This window comes from Pseudophryne corroboree, chromosome 8 (genome assembly GCF_028390025.1).
Source record: "Pseudophryne corroboree isolate aPseCor3 chromosome 8, aPseCor3.hap2, whole genome shotgun sequence".
NCBI classification, from domain to species: Eukaryota; Metazoa; Chordata; class Amphibia; order Anura; family Myobatrachidae; genus Pseudophryne; species Pseudophryne corroboree.
Window position 1 is genome coordinate 34,514,394 of NC_086451.1, and position 19,622 is coordinate 34,534,015.

Sequence of the window (19,622 nt, forward strand, 5' to 3'; positions counted from 1 at the left end):
CCCTGCAACGCTCCATCTCCTCCTCAGAAGTGGAGCGTTGCCACACACTCCCCGCCCCGCGAATGCCTCTGCCTGATTGTCCGGCAGAGGCGTTTGCATATTCTGCGGGCGCCCGCAGTAAATGCAGGCGCATGGGCAGGACGGGAGAATAGCGATACAACCTGGATCAGGCCCATAGACCCCAAAGACACATTCTAATGGCGAACTCTGACAAGCCTGTAAATACATCTGTGCAAGGCTTTATCATGGAATCGTGGACAGTTCTGTTGGTAGACAATGGGGCCCAATTATCATAGTATATTTGCTGCTTACTCCCCGAAAACACCCGTATTCTGGTTTTAGCCGCAAATATTAAGTATCCGCTGAATGCATAGGAGCTGGAACAGGGCCAAGCGGGCCAGGGGGCGGTCCACCCTCCCTTCAATATTTGAGAGGCACCAGTCAAAGTACTGGGTCGCAGGGTGCAGTACAGCCGCCATCTACAGTTAATACGGGCAGTGTGAGGACGGAGATAATACCTTTTCCGTTTGCTCCACCTTTTCCCTCCCCACAGCCCTTCTCCACCTGCCTCCCGGGACCACGCATGCGCAGGAACACCGGCGGCACTCGGACCACATCGGAAGTAATATCGCTCCCAGATGGCATTGAATATGCAATTAATGATAAATGGGCCCTTATAAGTGACATCACTTCCATATGATGACATCACTTCCTGACATACGGAAGTGTCTTCCTGATCTGAGCACATGCAAAAAAAAATTAGGCTAGATTCAAAGAAGACATTGGGGTTATAGTTAGGTGTCTACTGACTACTGGTTCAGCCATCCTTACATAGCGCTTACCTTAGTTCCAGGTGGAAGAGGGACGACCATGGTCTTCACCAGACTGAGAATCAAAGCAATTATAAGTGATATGACAGACACCACAAGTAGCACCAGGAGACACGTCTGCTTGGAATCCAGACCCATTCCGAATCCTGAGTGAGATGAGAGAAAGTTGGTGACGAATAAAATAACTAAATACAGGTATTAGTCTATAGGGGCAGATGTATCAAGTCTTGGAGAGTGATAATGCGGAGAAGCTGCCCATTTATCTAGCACAGTCTTTGAAATGACAGTCATAAGCACATCAGCTGCTTTGGGCAACTACTAAAGTTAATCTCTCTCCAAGGCTTGATACTTCTCACCTAAAGATTGCAGAAAACAAAATGTCTGCTGGAGGGCCCTCTTTGTTATGTTTTCCTAGCCTTGACCAGTTTTCTGTAGAAAATCTCATTAAGAATGGATAAGACTATGAAATAACTATGTGCCAGGTAATCCGGCTCACCTTACACCGAATACATTCCTGTAACATTACCATTCTTAGCACAGTCTGTTCACCATTAAAAGTGGGGGCATCTATAGGACACGGCTTATACAGGAGACAGCCCGACCTTACACCCATTAATCTACAGCTGCTTACAATAACATGCTGAGATGCCGTCGGACTGAGCTCTCCAGTAGTTCACTTTTATGTGCCCATATGGGAATGATTCCACAGGTTCTCTGGGCAGTACGGATGGTGTAGTGGATAGCATTACTGCCTCACAGAACTGAGGTCATGGGTTTGATTCCCGCTATGGTCCTAGCTGTGTGGAGTTTGTATATTCTCCCCGTGCTTGCATGGGTTTCCTCCGGGTACTCTGGTTTCCTCCAACAATCCTAAAATATACTGGTAGGTTAATTGGCTCCCAACAAGTCCCATCAAGTCTACACCCTCTGTTCCACCCCCTATTCCAACATGTACCCCCGCCATGCCACCTCATGCTGTGCCATGCCGACCTGGGTGCCCCCTCCCGGAGGTTTGGTGTACATTTCGGTGGTGTGACCGATGGCGGCATATAAGAACGCTTCTACAGTGTGCACAGACACTAAAAGTGGGCGTCTCGATCCTTGCACGACTGAACAAGGGAAGGGCTTTGTAGCGGCAGTTGCATAAAGTTGCAGTCGGGCGACGCCAACAGGCCCTGCTGCCTGCGCTTCTGCGTCCACCCGTGCGTCAGGCCCTAGATGTTTATTCACTGGCGTCAAAATAAATGCTAGCAGACTGTATTATAGTACCTGCTCCATTTACCTGCGTGAACCGCAAGTGAGTGCACTGATGTCACCAGAGTGTCCTCCATTACGGCCCTCCCCAAAAGCAAGCACAGCGCTAGTAACCAATACGTGCAGAATGCTATTGTATGTATGGTTGCTGATGTTTGGCTCGGCACCAGTGGGTAATCGGTGTGTCACAGATAGCACACTATTGTACCATGGATGCACATAGAGCAATCTCAGGTATACAGTTACCGGGATAAGAGCAGGCTGTTCTGCATGACAAAGAATAATTGCAGAAAGTGAAAGGGATAATCCCAACATGGGCGGCATGGTTGGTGTAGTAACTAGAATGGCTGATTCACAGCACTGAGGTCAGTAAAGGTCACTGAGCACTGAGGTCATTGAGCACTTCAATTCAAAGTTAAAGGTGGGGAGTTTGCATGTTTTTTCCCGTGCAGTTTCAGAGTAGCTCAGAACTTACTCAGCCCTTGTGATCACTTCAGTCTGTCCGGTCCCGGAATTGACGTCCCACCCTGCAAACGCTTGGACACGCCTGCGTTTTTCCAAACACTCCCAGAAAACGGTCAGTTGCCACCCACAAACGCCTTCCTCCTGTCAATCTCCTTGCGATCACCTGTGCGAATGGATTCTTCTTAAAACCCATCGCACAGCAACGATCCGATTTGTATCCGTGCGACGCACCTGCGCATTGCGGTGCATACGTATGCGCAATTCTGACCTGACTGCAGCGCTGCAAAAAACGCTAGCGAGTGATCAGGTCTGAATTACCCCCTTTGTCCCAAGTAAATGCTTTTTTTTAGTTAGGGGTAAATCATCAAACCATTCACAGCGGACGCCGTCAATGCCCAATGGAGAGAATCATTCAGAACTCAATCATGATGTAACGTGTAACAAAGTATATAAATGCTTCAAATGTACAACTGCAGGAACTGGATGTAAAACAAACTGATGAGAAGATAGTGGGGGTCATTCCGAGTTGATCGCTCACTAGCAGTTTTTAACAGCCGTGCAAATGCTATGCCGCCACCCACTGGGGAGTGTATTTTAGCTTAGCAGAAGTGCGAACGCATGTGCAGCCGAGCTCTGCAAAAACAGTTTGTGCAGTTTCAGAGTAGCTCTGAACCTACTCAGCCCTTGCGATCACTTCAGCCTATTCGTATCCGGATTTGACGTCATACACCCGCCCAGCCACGCCTGCGTTTTTTCAGACACGCCTGCGTGTTTGCAAACACTCCCTGAAAACAGTCAGTTGACACCCAGAAACGCCCCCTTCCTGTCAATCTTCTTGCGGCCGCCAGTGTGAAGGAAAACTTCGCTAGAACCTGAGCACAACCACAAAGGGCTTTGTACCCATACGTCGCACGTGCGCATTGCGGGGCATACGCATGCGCAAAAATGCAATTTTTTTACCTGATCGCTGCACTGCAAAAATCGGCAGCGAGCGATCAACTCGGTATGACCCCCAGTGTGTAGACCCTGCCTACAGTGTCATTGCAGATGTTTATACATTGCTAAATAAATGCAAAACTAATGGTAGAACCGTCTGAGAAATATACACAGGGTGAGACATTCTTCATTTACCATTCATCTACATATTTATCAAATCTTGCAGAGAGATAAAGTACCAAACAATCAGCTTCTAACTGCCACGTTACCGGCTGTGTTTGAAAAATGACAACTAGGGGCTGATTGGTTGGTACTTTATCTCTTTCCGCTTCATCTCCCTCCAAAGCTTTGATAACTCTCCCCCTATTCATTTTATGCCAAAATCCACCAATCACATTACCTAACAGGAACCAGCGGGTGTGGTATGTTAGGTGGATTAGACTTAGGTCGACAGTGTCTAGGTCGACCACTATTGGTCGACAGTAAGTAGATCGACAGTTTCTAGGTCGACAGGGGCTCTAGGTCGACTTGTACTGGGTCGATACGAGAAAAGGTCGACATGAGTTTTTTTACTTGTCTTGGTGTCGTTTTCTCCGTACAGTGACTGGGAACCCCATTTAGTGCACCGTGTCCCCTCGCATGGCGAGCGAGTGCCTCGCTGCACCCGGCACATGTTACCGTTCCCAATTGTAGTCCACATGGATCGTAAAGTATGAAAAAGTTAAATAAATGAGAAAAAAAAGTGAAAAACTCATGTCGACCTTCCGTCATGTCAACCTAGAGTCTCTGTCGACCTAGAAACCGTGTCATCCTACTTACTGTCGACCAATAGTGGTCGACCTAGACAGTGTTGACCTACTTACCATCAACCCAGAGACCAGATCCCGGTACCAGCACAAGTCCCAGCAACCTAATTATCCATCCCGTCACCGCTATTATACTATGAAATACAGGTGGCTGATAATGTGTAAGTAGCAATAAACGTATATAAACCATTTTCTGCCCCGTAAACAGCGGGGTATCCGTTCACATGGTCGACAGTCATTAGGTCGACCACTATTGGTCGACATTGACATGGTCGACATGGACACATGGTCGGCACATGAAAGGTCGACACATGAAAAGGTCGACATGATTTTTTAAAACTTTTTTTCCTTTTGGGGAACTTTTCCATACTTTACGATCCACATGGACTACGATTGGAACGGTAATCTGTGCCGAGCGAAGGCACCATGCCTGAAGCATGGCGAGCAAAGCGAGCCATGCGAGGGGACGCGGTGCACTAATTAGGGTTCCCAGTCACATTACGCAAAAAACGACACCAAAAAAAGTAAAAAAACTCATGTCGACCTTTTCATGTGTCGACCATTTTCATGTGTCGACAATTTTCATGTGTCGATCATGTGTCCATGTCGACCATGTCAATGTCGACCAATAGTGGTCGACCTAATGACTGTCGACCATAACATGGTCGACCATTCATACCGGAACCAAACAGCGGCGCCCTAGGAATGTGCTTAAATCATGAATTCTGCGTTGGTAAATGCCCACGCAAAATATGATTTTGCAATAACTTAACTTTATAGTTTAAACAGTACTTCTGGTCCAGGTGGGGGGATCCAGAGCCCTGTAATCATGATCCCACCCCGTGTCTGCCTATGATATATATATATATAAAATAGCTGTGAAACTTCTTCAAAATAGATATAGATTGTATACCAAATCCCTGACAATACTCATTCTCCAATACTGCTGATGAAATGAGCTGCTATTAAGAGATTAAAGTCACTCAGGCAAGAGACACACAAGGACTATCACATACCTGCGTGCTGACAAGGACTCCGCTTTGTCCTGCGATGCTGTAGGGGCCAAGAGGAGAGTGAAAGAGGATGGTTCCTCCAAGCTCAATTTAAATTCTCCTCTTCCCCTCCCACTGCTGCTGTGTGTACAGGAACCTCAGTCCTTAGGCTAACATTCAGTCTGCATCTGGGATCTTACAGAGCGTTAAACCTTCTCTTAGTGGCTGGCCAGCACATTGCAGTCAGGGGTGCCCTATCTCCTCTCTCAGATGTTGCATTGGAATCAACAGAACCTGTTTATCATCTCATTTACTACCAGACACGTCTGTAACCGCAGCAGAAATAGCACATCAGGGTTGGCCGTCCAACACTGCCACATACTGCGCTGGCCACCCCATTCCGTGCCATGGCCTATATGTACTGTATGTAGCATGTGCGCCCATCATTTATACAATATTGGCGCAATATTTATTTGGATGCTTTCTTGCTTTTGAAAAAGATGGCCCGTGCGTATACGCAATTTAGAACTTGACAGTAAGTTGCACGGAAGGCCACGTGCAGCAGATCCATGATATTCAGCAAACAGCGCTGTTGGGCCTAATTCATATTTGTACGCGAATGGTTTGCATACAAATACAAAGTTTAGGGGTCTACGCATGCGCAAGACCCATTGCAGTCCCCTGTCAACAGCATGACTGAAATGCTATGGCATTAGGGGGTGGAGCGAGGGCCCCCGTTTTGAAGGCATGACGGATCCAGGGTCTGCATCATCGTACGCAGACTTCCTGGACACAGGTGTCTGAATCCTACGGCCAGCCTGCATAAGCTTCAGCATGTCACTTCGGGGGCGGGGATGTCATCAGGCCCCGCCCCCAAGACTGGGAAATGGCCACAATTCGCGGGGAGGGGCTAAATTACATCAATCATGACATTTAGTCACACACTGCGCCCATTATAGAAACGCCAATGCCTTCCAGGGCTGCTGGGAACTACCTTAAAAATTGTGAGTTTCCCGCATCTTCCGAGGAGGGTAGGCAAGTATGGTATCCGTTCACATGGTCGACCATGTTATGGTCGACAGTCATTAGGTCGACCACTATTGGTCGACATTGACATTGTCGACATGGACACATGGTCGACACATGAGAATGGTCGACACATGAAAGGTCGACACGTGAAAAGGTCGACATGAGTTTTTTAACTTTTTTTTCTTTTGGGGAACTTTTCCATACTTTACGATCCACATGGACTACGATTGGAACGGTAAAGTGTGCCGAGCGAAGCGAAGGCACCATGCCCGAAGCATGGCGAGCGAAGCGAGCCATGCGAGGGGACGCGGTGCACTAATTGGGGTTCCCAGTCACTTTACGCAAAAAACGACACCAAAAAAAGTGAAAAAACTCATGTCAACCTTTTCATGTGTCGACCATTTCCATGTGTCGACCATGTGTCCACGTCGACCATGTCAATGTCGACCAATAGTGGTCGACCTAATGACTGTCGACCATAACATGGTCGACCATTCATACCGGAACCGGCAAGTATGCAGTGAATAGGTCGACACCTTATGGCTGACATGCACAAAGGTCAACAGTGCTTAAGGTTGACAAGTACAAATGGTCAACATAACAATGGCAACACACAAATGGTCGACACATTATTTTTACGTTTTTTTTCATGTTTTCCCAACTTTTGCTTGATTTACTATCAACATGGACTGTGACTAGGAATAGTAGCCGGCGGCAAGCGCAGTGGTAGCAGAGAGAGCCACCTTGCCCACAGTGTGGCGAGTGAATGGAGCCCGCAGGGGTACACGTTTCCACAGATTGTGATCATATATAATGAAACATACAAACTGACACACAAAAATGAAAAATAAATAAAAAAAAATTAAAAAATCATGTCGACCTTTTGTACCCGTCGACCTTACCTACTGTCTACCTTTTACCTGTCAATCTTTTGTACCTGTTGACATAATGCATGTTGACCAATGTTGTCGACCTAATGACTGTCTATCTAGACACTGTACATGTTCTCTGCCACACCCTACCATATGCCGCTGACGTCACAGAACTGCTTTTCATGTTGATTGATAAGTATCAAGCTTTTATCTATCATGTTTTATGCTTGGTGGTTTATAGACTATATTTAATTGCAAGTTAGTGTGCTGGTTTTTCTGGTGGTACTGGAATGATGCTGTTATCTAATTACTTATGACTACGCACTCAGTATATTTCAAGTTAGATTGTGCATTTGTCAGCTATACTATGGGGTACATTTACTAAGCAGTGATAAGTGAGCTACATGGCAACCAATCAGCACTGAAGTAACATCTATAATTTGCATACTATAAAATGATACAGAGCTGCTGATTGGTTTATGGGGAAATTTCTCCACTGGCTCACTTCTCCACTCTTATCACTGCTCACTCAGTAAATGTCCCCCATAGCACAAACCGTGCAACTTTGTTCAGACAGCGGCTCACTCCCCTGCATTGCTGCTCCAATCCCCAGCTCTGTGCTTCCACACTACTCACTGGCTTCCATTTGCGGCATCCCCACCTGCGCCGGCTGCTGGGCGCAGCCATGACAGTCTGATTCAGGTAATTGCCCAAACTCCAATGGGAGACCAGTTTGCAGTCACATGATGCCCACAGCCAATCCCTGTTCAGGCAGGGGTATAAAGAGACTTCCTTGAGAGACGCCAGTGCAATGTTGTCTGTAGCCTTCTAATGTAACTTAGGTATATTTGGTTAGGTTTTATGGTTGTGTTATTGAAAGCATATTGAAGTATTGTATTACAGTTTGGTACGGCAACAGCACTAATGGGAGACGTAAGCTTTTGGAGTGTGTGGTACGTACATCTGCGGGTATTATAGGCAGTGATTTGCCGTCAATTGAAGATATTTACATAATAAAAATTACTGTCACAAGGGAGATAACATGGGGGGTAATTCCAAGTTGATCGCAGCAGGAATTTAGTTAGCAATTGGGCAAAACCATGTGCACTGCAGGGGGGGCAGATATAACATGTGCAGAGAGAGTTAGATTTGGGTGGGTTATTTTGTTTCTGTGCAGGGTAAATACTGGCTGCTTTATTTTTACACTGCAAATTAGATTGCAGATTAAATACACCCCACCCAAATCTAACTCTCTCTGCACATGTTACATCTGCCCCCCCTGCAGTGCACATGGTTTTGCCCAATTGCTAACTAAATTCCTGCTGCGATTAACTTGGAATTACCCCCATTGTTCAAGATTGTCATCATCCTAATCATCATATTGTTTCCTTCCTTCCATCGAAAAGTTGGTTTAGGTGCATTAAAGCTGGGACTTCTCAATTAAAAAATAGCTTTTTTCCATCTGCAATCATCAGTGGTATCTATCTATCTATCTATCTATCTATCTATCTATCTATCGAGGGACTGGGGCCGAATATCAGTCCTGGCATGTGCATGCATGCGTGCCGTGAAAAGGGGCGCGTGGACACTACCCACGAGGGCATGCTGCGAGTCAGGGGGGCGTGGATTCGCGGCAAGCCTCCATTTCCATGGAGACGGGCAGCGAAGTGGCCAGATCAGAGATCAGGAGGCTGCGTGACAAGACCGGTCCTCCTTGCCAGAAGAGCCAGATGGGCAGTCTGGCCCTGTATCTATCTATCTATCTATCTATCTATCTATCTATCTATCTATCTATCTATCTATCTATCTATTTTATTACCTTGTTCAGAGGCTCTAAGTGCAATTCACCATCTTGCTGCACTACAGGCTCATGCATTCCTGTTCCATCTCGGTGTCTCCTTCATTCTGGTTCTATCTCGGTGTCCACTGTATTCCAGTTCCATTCTGGTGTCTCCTGTGTTCCGGTTCCATCCTGGTGTCTCCTGCATTCTGATTCAATCCCGGTGTCTCCTGCATTCCTGTTCCATCCCAGTGTCTCCTGCATTCTGGTTCAATCCCGGTGTCTCCTGTATTCCTTGTCCATTCTGGTGTCTCCTGTATTCCGGTTCAGTCCCGGTGTCAAGCTATCAGCTGTCTATCTGCCAGCTATTCCGGTTCAATCCCGGTATCCAGCTTCCAGCTATCCAGTTACCAGTTGTTCCGGTTCAGTCCCGGTGTCCAGCTTCCAGCTATCCAGTTGTTCTGGTTCAATCCTAGTGTCTAGCTGCCAGTTATCCAGTTACCTATTATTCTGGTTCAACCCTGGTGTCTAATTATCAGCTATCCCGGTTCAATCTTGGTGCCTAGCTATCAGCTGTCCAATCACCAGCTGTCCGGTTCACCCTAGCTCCAAAGTTGTCCAATGTCCAGTACTTGTAGCACTGTCACATCTGTGCACCTGCTCGCAGTTTAGTTTCCGTATGATACTCCAATGCTGATGTATGATGAAGACCTACATCAGACCTTCCAGCTTCTGTCCAGCTTCAACCAACTCTATTCCTATCAAAGCCCTTAGACCGGGTCCACAGACACACACATCCATGACGCTTGGCAAGTTGTGCACATTAGGTATAACGTACAGTACGTGCGCACAGGGAGAGAAGAGGACCAGAAAGAGAGGAATGTAAGTATAACAGTTCAGGAGGGGGCAGGGATGGAACAGGAGAAGAGCAGAGATTAGGAGGGAGAGAGCGGATATATCTCTTTCTCTTATCGCCCTTCTCTCTCTCGTATACTCTGTCCATGCAGGGCTGCCATCAGAAATTGTGGGGCCCGGGACTGACAAAATAGACAGGGCCCCGCTCGCCCCCAAAAAAGATTCTGCCACACTTCTCCACCCCTATATGATGTCATACATTGTGATGTTACATATAGGTGGAGTGTTGCGGACCTACAGGAACGGTTTATAGAGAGCTGATGTGCAGATAAGGCTTGTTTTAAGAAGTCCTCCCTGTGTATCAGACTCCTGTTGATTCACAGACTGGTGCAGCTCTACAGGTGTTGACGGTAGGAGCCAGGGGTGGGCCCACTTCTCTGTATGGGCCCGGGACACTAGTCCCCATAGTCCCCCCCTGATGGCTGCCCTGTGTCCATGTAATGGTGCAATAGTGAATATTGAACTGGGAGCACCTTATTCCTTCATTTTTAGTTCTGTCAGATCATACAGTATACTCTAGTTCAGTTTTTTTAATCAACATTTATGGACTGCTTAAAGTGCACCAACATGTCTATCACACTGCACAGTGGGGGTCATTCCGAGTTGTTTGCTCGTTATTTTTTTTCGCTACGGAGCGATTAGTCGCAAACTGCGCATGCGCAATGTTCGCAGTGCGCCTGCGCCAAGTAAATTAGCACAAAAGTTTGGTATTTTACTCACGGCGTAACAAAGTTTTTTCATCGTTCTGGTGATCGGAGTGTGATTGACAGGAAGTGGGTGTTTCTGTGCGGAAACTGGCCGTTTTCTGGGAGTGTGCGGAGAAACGCTGGCGTTTCTGGGAAAAACGCGGGAGTGTCTGGCCGAACGCTGGATGTGTTTGTGACATCAAACCAGGAACGAAACTGACTGAACTGATCGCAGTGTAGGAGTAAGTCTCGAGCTACTCAGAAACTGCTAAGAAATTTCTATTTGCAATTCTGCAAATCTTTCATTCGCAATGCTGCTATGCTAAGATACACTCCCAGAGGGCGGCGGCTTAGCGTGTGCAATGCTGCTAAAAGCAGCTAGCGAGCGAACTACTCGGAATGAGGGCCCATATTTGGTAACAGCCTGCAAAGGTGCTCAGTGGAAACAGAAAAAAGTCACAAAGTCCAGCCCACTTCTACTTTAGGCCCACTCCCTTCATTCATCTCACCTTCTTTTCTGTTATTCCCGGTAAATACAGCTCCGTTTGGCTTGATTTGCCCAGGCTAGGCTTTTTGATGGGGACTAATTCTCTCGCAGGGACATATCTTGGCCAGGATGTTTTAGTGCAGTGTCTGTGTTGAGCATGGCCCTAACTGGGTGGAGTTTGTATATTCTCCTCACGCTTGCGTAGATTTCCTCCAACAATCCAAAAATATACTGGTAGGTTAATTCGCTCTTAACATAAAAAAAAAGTAAACATGTGCGTGTACATGGACAGACTAGATGGGCCAAGTGGTTCTTATCTGCCGTCACATTCTCTGTTTCTATACATTACAGCAGGGAGCAGGTGGTGCTAGTGACTCCATCTGTGCTGTGCTCTGTCTCCTGCACTCCCGCAGTGCCTATATGCCAGGCACCGGCTGCTATATATAGTCGTAGTGGTGCGCCCAACTCCATCACTGCAGCTCTGCCTCAGCAGCCACCCCTCCCCAGCCTATCCCGGCTCCAGTCTGAAAAGGGGACCCACCAGCCGGGTGAGTGCTGCATATAGGTAGAGGATGCGGCAGGGTGCTGGGCACTACCAGGGCCGGAGTAAGCCTTCGGGGTGGCCGGGGAACTTAAGACAGGGGGGCCCTGGTGGAAGGATGGGTGTATATTAGATTGTGATTGCCTCCCAACATGACCCATTCTTGGAGGGACAAAATGCTCTCCACCTGGACTTCCCTCTTAATATATGATTGCAGTCACCTGTGTTGAACTATTTAATTGATAAGAAAGGTATTTCAACACAGGTGACTGCAATCATAACTTAAGATGGAAGTCCAGGTAGAGAGCATTTTGTCCCTCCTGGAATGGGTCATTTTTGGGAGGTATGGATGGTGTATAGACGATGGAAAGACGATGGAGGAAGACTAACCTAGTGGATGACAAAATAAAACTAATAAAGCATAACGAAGAATATCAATCGACAATCACTCGTAAGAAAGCACAGTTCCTGTCAAATGAGATCACAGCAGCAAACAATAGGCCAGCTCAACTTTTCCGCACAGTGGAGATGCTTTGCAAGCCAGCATGCCTGCAGACTGATGAGACCCTCTCCCAGGCAAGATGCAACGAGTTTGCAAACTTCTTTGCAGATAAAATATCCACCATCCGGGCTGGAATCTCCACAGTGCCATCAAAGGAGTGCCAAACTACAAAGCCTGCCAATATAAGCTACCTGCCTTCATGGACCAGCTTTGATCCAGTGGATGTAAAGGACACTGCTGAAATTGCTCGGATTTTGCGTCCCACCACCTGTGATCTGGACCCAGCCTCAACCAAGCTTCTAATAGGTTGTATGGATATAATTGGTCCTGTCTTTACAAAAATTGTTCAATGCTCTTTGCAGACAGGCATTTTTCCTGAACCCATAAAGGAAGCAATTGTTAGACCGCTTCTTAAAAAACCTAATTTAGATCCCGACTACATGACCAACTACAGACCGGTATCAAACCTTCCTTTCCTAGGAAAGGTTATTGAGAAAGTCGTTGCAAATCAACTGGAAACCCGCCTGACAAGTTGACAACCCATGATATTTATGATCCATTTCAATCAGGATTCAGGAGAAGACATAGCACTGAAACAGCCCTGGTGTGTGTGTTAAATGATCTTCTGATGGCAAAAGACATAGGTGACTGTTCAATATTAATCCTTCTGGATCTCTCGGCAGCATTTGATACCGTGGACCATGGGCTTCTGATTGAGCGACTGATACATTTCTGTGGTCTGGATGGCACAGTCCTAAGCTGGTTCAAATCATTTCTCACAGGCAGGTCACAGAGAGTATCGTCTGGAGTATACTCATCACCAACAGTGCCATTGCCATGTGGTGTCCAACAAGGTTCTATACTATCCCCCATGCTTTTTGCAGTATACATGCTCCCATTGGGCGAAATAATCAGGCGCCATGGCCTGGTCTACCACTGCTATGCAGATGATACACAACTGTACTTGTCCTTTGCTCCGGGCACTGATAACCCAATAGCAACCATAAATGGCTGTCTAGCTGAACTACAGGAGTGGATGAGCGCCAGTTGGCTGCGACTGAACCCGGATAAAACAGAGGTCCTAATGATACGACCGCAACATCAAAGGACAAGACTGCAGCATAGCCAACCAACTGGACTTACACTCGGGGATTCAGAATTACAGACCAGTGATCGTGTGCGGAATCTTGGCGTTGTCCTGGATGGTGGCTTGACACTTAAACATCAGATATCAGCCACAATCAAATCCTCATTCTTTCACCTGAGGAACATAGCCAGAATCAAGCACTTAATTCCCTCAGATGATATGCCAAAAGTCATACATGCATTTGTATCATCTCGTTTAGACTACTGTAATGCCCTCTACCTTGGTCTACCAGCAAAAGAATTGCAGCGCTTACAGCTGGTGCAAAACACAGCTGCCAGGCTATTAACCAACCAGCCCCGTTCTAGCCACATAACACCCATCCTCTACTCACTTCACTGGCTGCCTGTACGATGGCGAATCATCTTCAAGATTGGCTTACTGAGTTTCAAAGCATTACATGACCAAGGCCCAAGGTACCTGAAACAGCTTCTGACCCCATACTGCCCCACTCGATTACTGCGATCTGTAGATGAAGGACTTTTAGCAGTACCTAGAATCTACCGCAATTCCTCTGGGGATCGAGCTTTTAGTCATGCGGCTCCGACTCTATGGAACTCACTTCCCCGCACAGTGCGAGAGGCCCTAACTATAGAATCCTTCAAAAGTAGACTCAAGACTTTTCTGTTTACTCAAGCATTTCCATAATGTCCCTTTTAGTATCTTCATGCTTCTGTATTTTATGAAAATGTACTTCATTATTTTCTGTACTATATTATGCTATGTATCTGTTAAGCGCCTTGAGTCCTATTGGAGAAAGAGCGCTATATAAATAAAATTATTATTATTATTATTATTATTATTATTATATTACATTTAAACCAATGGTGTATATCAGATTTAAACTAATAATTTAATAATAACTGTTTATAGCTCCACCTATAAACATTACTCAATTATTTTATCAAATTTATTGTAGTGGAACAAATATAACTTAACCTTAAAATACACATAGAAAAATAAAATCTATAATTTATCTTATCATATGCAAGAATAGCAGTAGCCTCTGTACTACTTACACACTGGGACAGGACTCAGGAGGGCTCTCTGTGTGTGTCTCTCATTCTAGACCCTCATTAGATAACAGGTTACACAGGACCTAGACACCCAGGCGGGGAGGAGGAGAAGCTGTGATCCCTGTTTCACTTACAGCTCTCTCCACACTCCTATCTCTCCTCTATTGGAAAGCTCCATATGTAGTTCATGAAACATCATATTCCTGTGTCTCTGCCTGTACTGTATACTGTCCTGCTCACATTCTGGCTGCTTGGTTCTGCTGCTGCATAAGAGAGAAAGCTAGTGATGTCAGTGTGCTCTGGCCAGGGGGCCCCCTGACAAAGGGGGGCCTGGGGTACAGTATGCCCTGCGACCCCCCCTTAATCTGGCTATGGGCACTACTACTGTGTGGTGTAACATGTAAGGGGCACTACTACTGTGTGGCGTAACATGTAAGGGGCACTACTACTGTGTGGCGTAACGTGTATAAGGGACACTACTGGGTGGTAATGTGAATAAGGGGCACTTCTGTGTGTCGTAATTTGAATTGGGGTTACAATTGGATAACCACGCCTCTTTCCCTCACAAGACTACAACCCTTTATCGGCATGCGCGCTTTGCCTATTTAAAATATGGCGAGGGGGGTACCGGTCCCTTACTTTGTCAGGGGCGCTCACATCCCTAGATACACCCCTGTGCTCTCGTTCCCAATGAGCAACACTATGAAGCATATACTGTAATCTTTTTTGTTGCTTGTTTCGGAGGGGGCGTGGCCACACCACCAATCACCCAGGACACGCTGTCTTTCTCAACGGCTCTGTATAATCCACCCAAAAAGTACATTTTGTAAATGGAAATACTGAACTGTTTTGCATTGATCAGATCAGGGCTAGGGAACCTGTAACACTCCAGCTGCTGTGGAACTATAAATCCCAGCATGCACTGCCACAGTTTTGCTGTTAGGGCATGCTGAGATGAGTAGTTCCACAGCTGCTGGAGTGTTACTACGTTGCCTATCCCTGTATTAGATACACTCTAGCAGTGTTCATTGTTACCTGATGATGACATTTTGGTCTTTAGATGGGAGGGGGAATATTCACAGTCATCATATACATCTGCCCCCACTGCTACATCATCTTACTTATGTCCAAAGGTGTATAAAACATGTCCCTTGGGTCTATTACGTTTCATTTAGGTTACAAAAAAAATACCAGCCATTTAATTCTTCCAAAATTGCACAGATATATGATCTACCTTTAATTCTGTTCTCCTGAATACTTGAATTTAACTATACACTTGTCAACATTACCTCTCACAAAGACTTGCAATTTAAGTTTCTCCAGCTAAATTGTAATATGTAACAAACACAGGGGTCTGTTTACTATGCCTTGGACAGAGATAGAATGGATGTAGATAAAGTTTCCTGCAAAACAAGACCAGGGTCAGACTTACTTACCCTGTGCGACGGATCCAGCGACGAAGGTGCCGGAATTGACGTCAGACATCCACCATCCAAACGCCTGGAAAACGGTCAGTTGACGCCACGGAACTCCTCCCGCCTGTCAGTCTTCTTGCGATCGCCGCTGCAATCACTTTTTCCACCGCACATGCGCAATTCCGACCCGTTCGCACCGCTGCGACAAACTGCAGCGTACGAATGGGTTGGAATGACCCCCTAGGTTTTAAGTTTATCCAGTCAATCAGATTTAACCATCTGTGCTGAGCTATGGATATACCTAAAACCTGGACTGTTGGGGTGCCTTGAGGATTGCATTGAGAACCACTGTATTTTCAGTAAAAAAATGGAATAGAATGATCTATTTAATGGATAGGAGGTCTAGTAAAGTGGTGGGAAGTTGGGTCATAATGCAACATTAGATGTGATCTCTTCAGATTGTTACATTTCTCTGCACACCTTGAAGAAGTTTCTCCTGAGAATGGGGGATGAGGTGAGAAGTGAGGTGAAACGCGTTGGATCACAGTATCCCAGAACACTGAGTAAAACCAATGCCTTTTGCTGGGCACCTTCATGGTGTATTCAAAAATATTGCATTATTATTTGTAGATTATTTTTTTCTTCTTCTTGGTTTACATTGTATGTGTGCGGATTTTTGTAGCTTCGTATCACGCATTTCGCCAATGACAAATTATGTATAAACCTCTCAGCCCAATTCCATGCAATGTTATACATTTATTTACACTCTTTAAGGTTTGGGGTTTATGCAAAAATAATAATGTGTCTTTCAGGGAGTTGAACAGGGCAGGAATTATTATTATTATTATTATTATTATTATTATTATTACATTTTATTTATAGGGCGCCACAAGTGTTTTGCAGCGCCGTACAAAGGACAGTACAGGGAGACAAAACTTAGCATAACAGTAAATAAATAACAAAAATGGAGTGCAGGTAACAAAGAGCAACACAATTCTCAAAACATAATACAGCTTAGATGTAAGTAGCGAATGAGTAATCATTGTACTACTTGGGGCTGGCGGCCATAGATAGAGATAAGCCTTTACCAGCAGGAGAAAAAGCAGGTAAAGATGGTCGCTGAGTGAAATGTGTCAAGAAGAGGGCTTAGACAAGAGGAAAGAGGGCCCTGCTCTGAAGAGCTAACAATCTAGTGGGGAGGGGCAACAGACAGATGACATGAGGTGCAAGCAGGTAGAAGCCTGATGGTGGTATGCGAGCAAAGCAGAGATGTCCAAGGCATGGGGCAGGGGGATGGAGGAGCAGCCTAAGGACTAGGTTATGCATTGGAGGGGTACGCTTTGAGCTATAGGTGGGTTTTCAATGCCCGTTTGGAGATTTGCAAGGTCGGGGAGATTACCCTCCGCTTTGTGATTTGTCATACCGGAATAATTCCTGCAGGCGCAATTTAGCAGCAGATTAGCCGCACAGTAGACGATTACTTGCTCAGAGTTTTTCCTGGATCCAGCTTATTCAGTCTAAATCAATCACACACCTCCCACCACAAATAATATATTATATATATAATTATCAGCAACTTACTCTTTTCTTGAAGATCTCAAATTCTGACTACATCTTTTTTGAGGAATCTGGAAAATCTCCTGCGTGCGATCTGACACTGTTTATCTTTATATACGGAAACAAGATATTCCAGTGAGCAGGGAGCGGCCGAACAACCTACCCACTTGCAAGGCAACGACAGCTACTTTCCTTAACTATAAACTGATGGCGGACAATAATTCATAATCTGTCTTTTGTATAGAACCAGCGTGTGTAACGCTTCCTGGCAAAGGACGCGACGATCGCTCTTATAAAACAGCTCTGCAGTGAATGAGGGTGGGTCGGGGCATGAGACGCTTGCAGGGTCCCCTCTCGCACTGAATTTATATACAGATGTTGGCTGTTATATTGAACTTTTTTTTTCTTCAATATTTTTTGTATATATTTTTATTGAAGCGATGTATAAATCATTGAACAACGGGCCTAATTCAGACTGGATCGCTGCAGCTGCAGCGATCACATTCTGAATCCCTATGTGGAGTGCACCCGCGCAGCGGGCGCACTGCGCGGGCGCACCCCCGGGAGCCTAGTGAGATGCTAAAAGCATCAAAGGGCTGCGATCGCCTCTCTCTGATTGACAGGCAGAGGTGGTCGCGAGGCGGGAGGGGACTTGACAACAGCGCTAGAATGTTGTTGGCGGGTCGCGGTCCGGACAACGGAGGTGGCGGGCTGCCGCGAGTAGCGGCCTGCCTGCGCAATGTTTTTACACCCTTGCAGGGAGGGGGGGGGGATAGGTCTAGACATGCGGGGCGGCTAAATTTAGCACATCTGCGATCAGATCTGAATCCCCCCCCCCCCCCATCCCGAACATAGTAGCAACTAATACATGCATATTCATAGGTAGGAAGGCCCAACATGAAGGGATAGAAAAGGTCATTTAAAAATGAATATAGGACCTTATCCAGCATCAGTTTTGCTAAATCGTTTTGCGATCCTATGTTGGGGGCCGCCAGCATGCTAATTTAATTGCGATTGCATTGCTGATTAAGGGAAGCCCCCCTGCCTGCGCAGCATGGCTGCAAAGGCAGACGGCTCACAGCCATTTTCTCTGTCGACAGGTAAAAGGTAGACACTTGAACAGGTTGAAAAAAGAGCAATTCCAGACGCGCTGTCACAGCTGCCAGCAAGGGATTGTCAGTCCCAATATAATTTTTACAACGAAAAGCACTTAAGCCGGCGCTGGATGTTTCTCCAATAGTAAATAATTAGAAAACTATGGATGATTGTAAAAGCACACTTGGATTTATTTACTAAACATCAATTAATAAAATAAATAATAAAATTCACATATATACATGAAGTTTAAGGGCATATATGGAGCTGTGAAGCATTTGAATGTGCTGCTAATAAGTGTCCACTATGGAATGGATCCCGGACTAGAACACTGGACAGAGTTCCCTGGGGAAGAGAAATGAAATACAGCTGGTCTTACCCGTGAGGACGGAGGCTTCAAGAGGCTTTAGAAAACAGCAAGCAAGCTGTATCACTTGTATTCAAGCTGGGTCCCTCCAGTCGGTGCTGTAATGTGAATGTCCCACAGGGAAAAATTCCAAAGCAGGTGTTCCAAAACTGATGGCAGCTTTCACACTTAACGCGTTTCCCTAGGCTCGGTCACCTAGCTTCATCAGAAGTAAAGCTCGCTCTGATTAAGGGATCTATTTAAACCCTATTAATGACCTGATGCCCAACAGGTGTGTAGCAATAACTATTCAATCATCCACAGTGTTATGCTGGCCATACATCAGGACGATATCTTTCCAACCAGCCAACTAGTTGGCTGGTTGTAAAGATAATCAGGCAGTGTGTGGGAGCAAACGATTATCAGCCGTTTGCTCCCACACGCTAAAAAACGGCCAGAAACGGTCTGTCCAACTAGTTGGGAAAATCAAACCTGTTTGATTTTCCCAACTCATCGTTCAGGTGTAGGGGGAACTGAACGATAAGTAGGCGGACACCTACTTCTTCATCGGAATCCCTGTCAGACACAGCGGCTGAGCGGGAGGAGAGAATTCAGTGCCCCTGCTGCACTGGCGCACCTCAACAGTGTTCACCGCCTGCAGCAGCTGTGTCCCCCTGCCTGCACCCCTGTCAGAGGTCACCCGGCACCTACCCTACAAACCCCCGCATTACCAAACCCAGCAGTGGTGTTCCCCTACCCGGACCCCATCAGCAGCGGACACCCGGCAGCTGTCACCCCGCCCGCGATCACCATCCGCAGGAGTGATCCCCTGTCCGCGCCCCATCAGCAGCGGACACCCGGCGGCTGTCACCCCGCCCGCGATCACCAGCCGCAGGAGTGATCCCCTGTCCGCGCCCCATCAGCAGCGGACACCCGGCGGCTGTCACCCCGCCC

At 46.4% G+C, this 19,622-nt stretch overlaps 1 protein-coding gene across 2 annotated transcripts in view; it reads right to left on the reverse strand.

The window, feature by feature from the left end:
• LOC134948318 (ectonucleoside triphosphate diphosphohydrolase 8-like) overlaps nucleotides 1-17,364 on the reverse strand; it is a 51,073-nt gene extending 33,709 nt beyond the window's left edge. Inside the window, exons 1-2 of one of the 2 annotated variants that reach the window (XM_063936237.1) lie at nucleotides 17,252-17,364; nucleotides 843-976 (exon numbers count right to left, since the gene is read on the reverse strand). In XM_063936237.1, coding sequence (XP_063792307.1) covers nucleotides 843-968 — 126 coding nt within the window. In that variant the 5' untranslated portion in view covers nucleotides 969-976; nucleotides 17,252-17,364. Of the gene's footprint in view, nucleotides 1-842; nucleotides 977-5,307; nucleotides 5,397-17,251 lie in introns of those variants that run through there. The other variant, XM_063936238.1, reaches the window with a different exon arrangement.
• Between the last annotated feature and the right edge of the window lie 2,258 nt (nucleotides 17,365-19,622).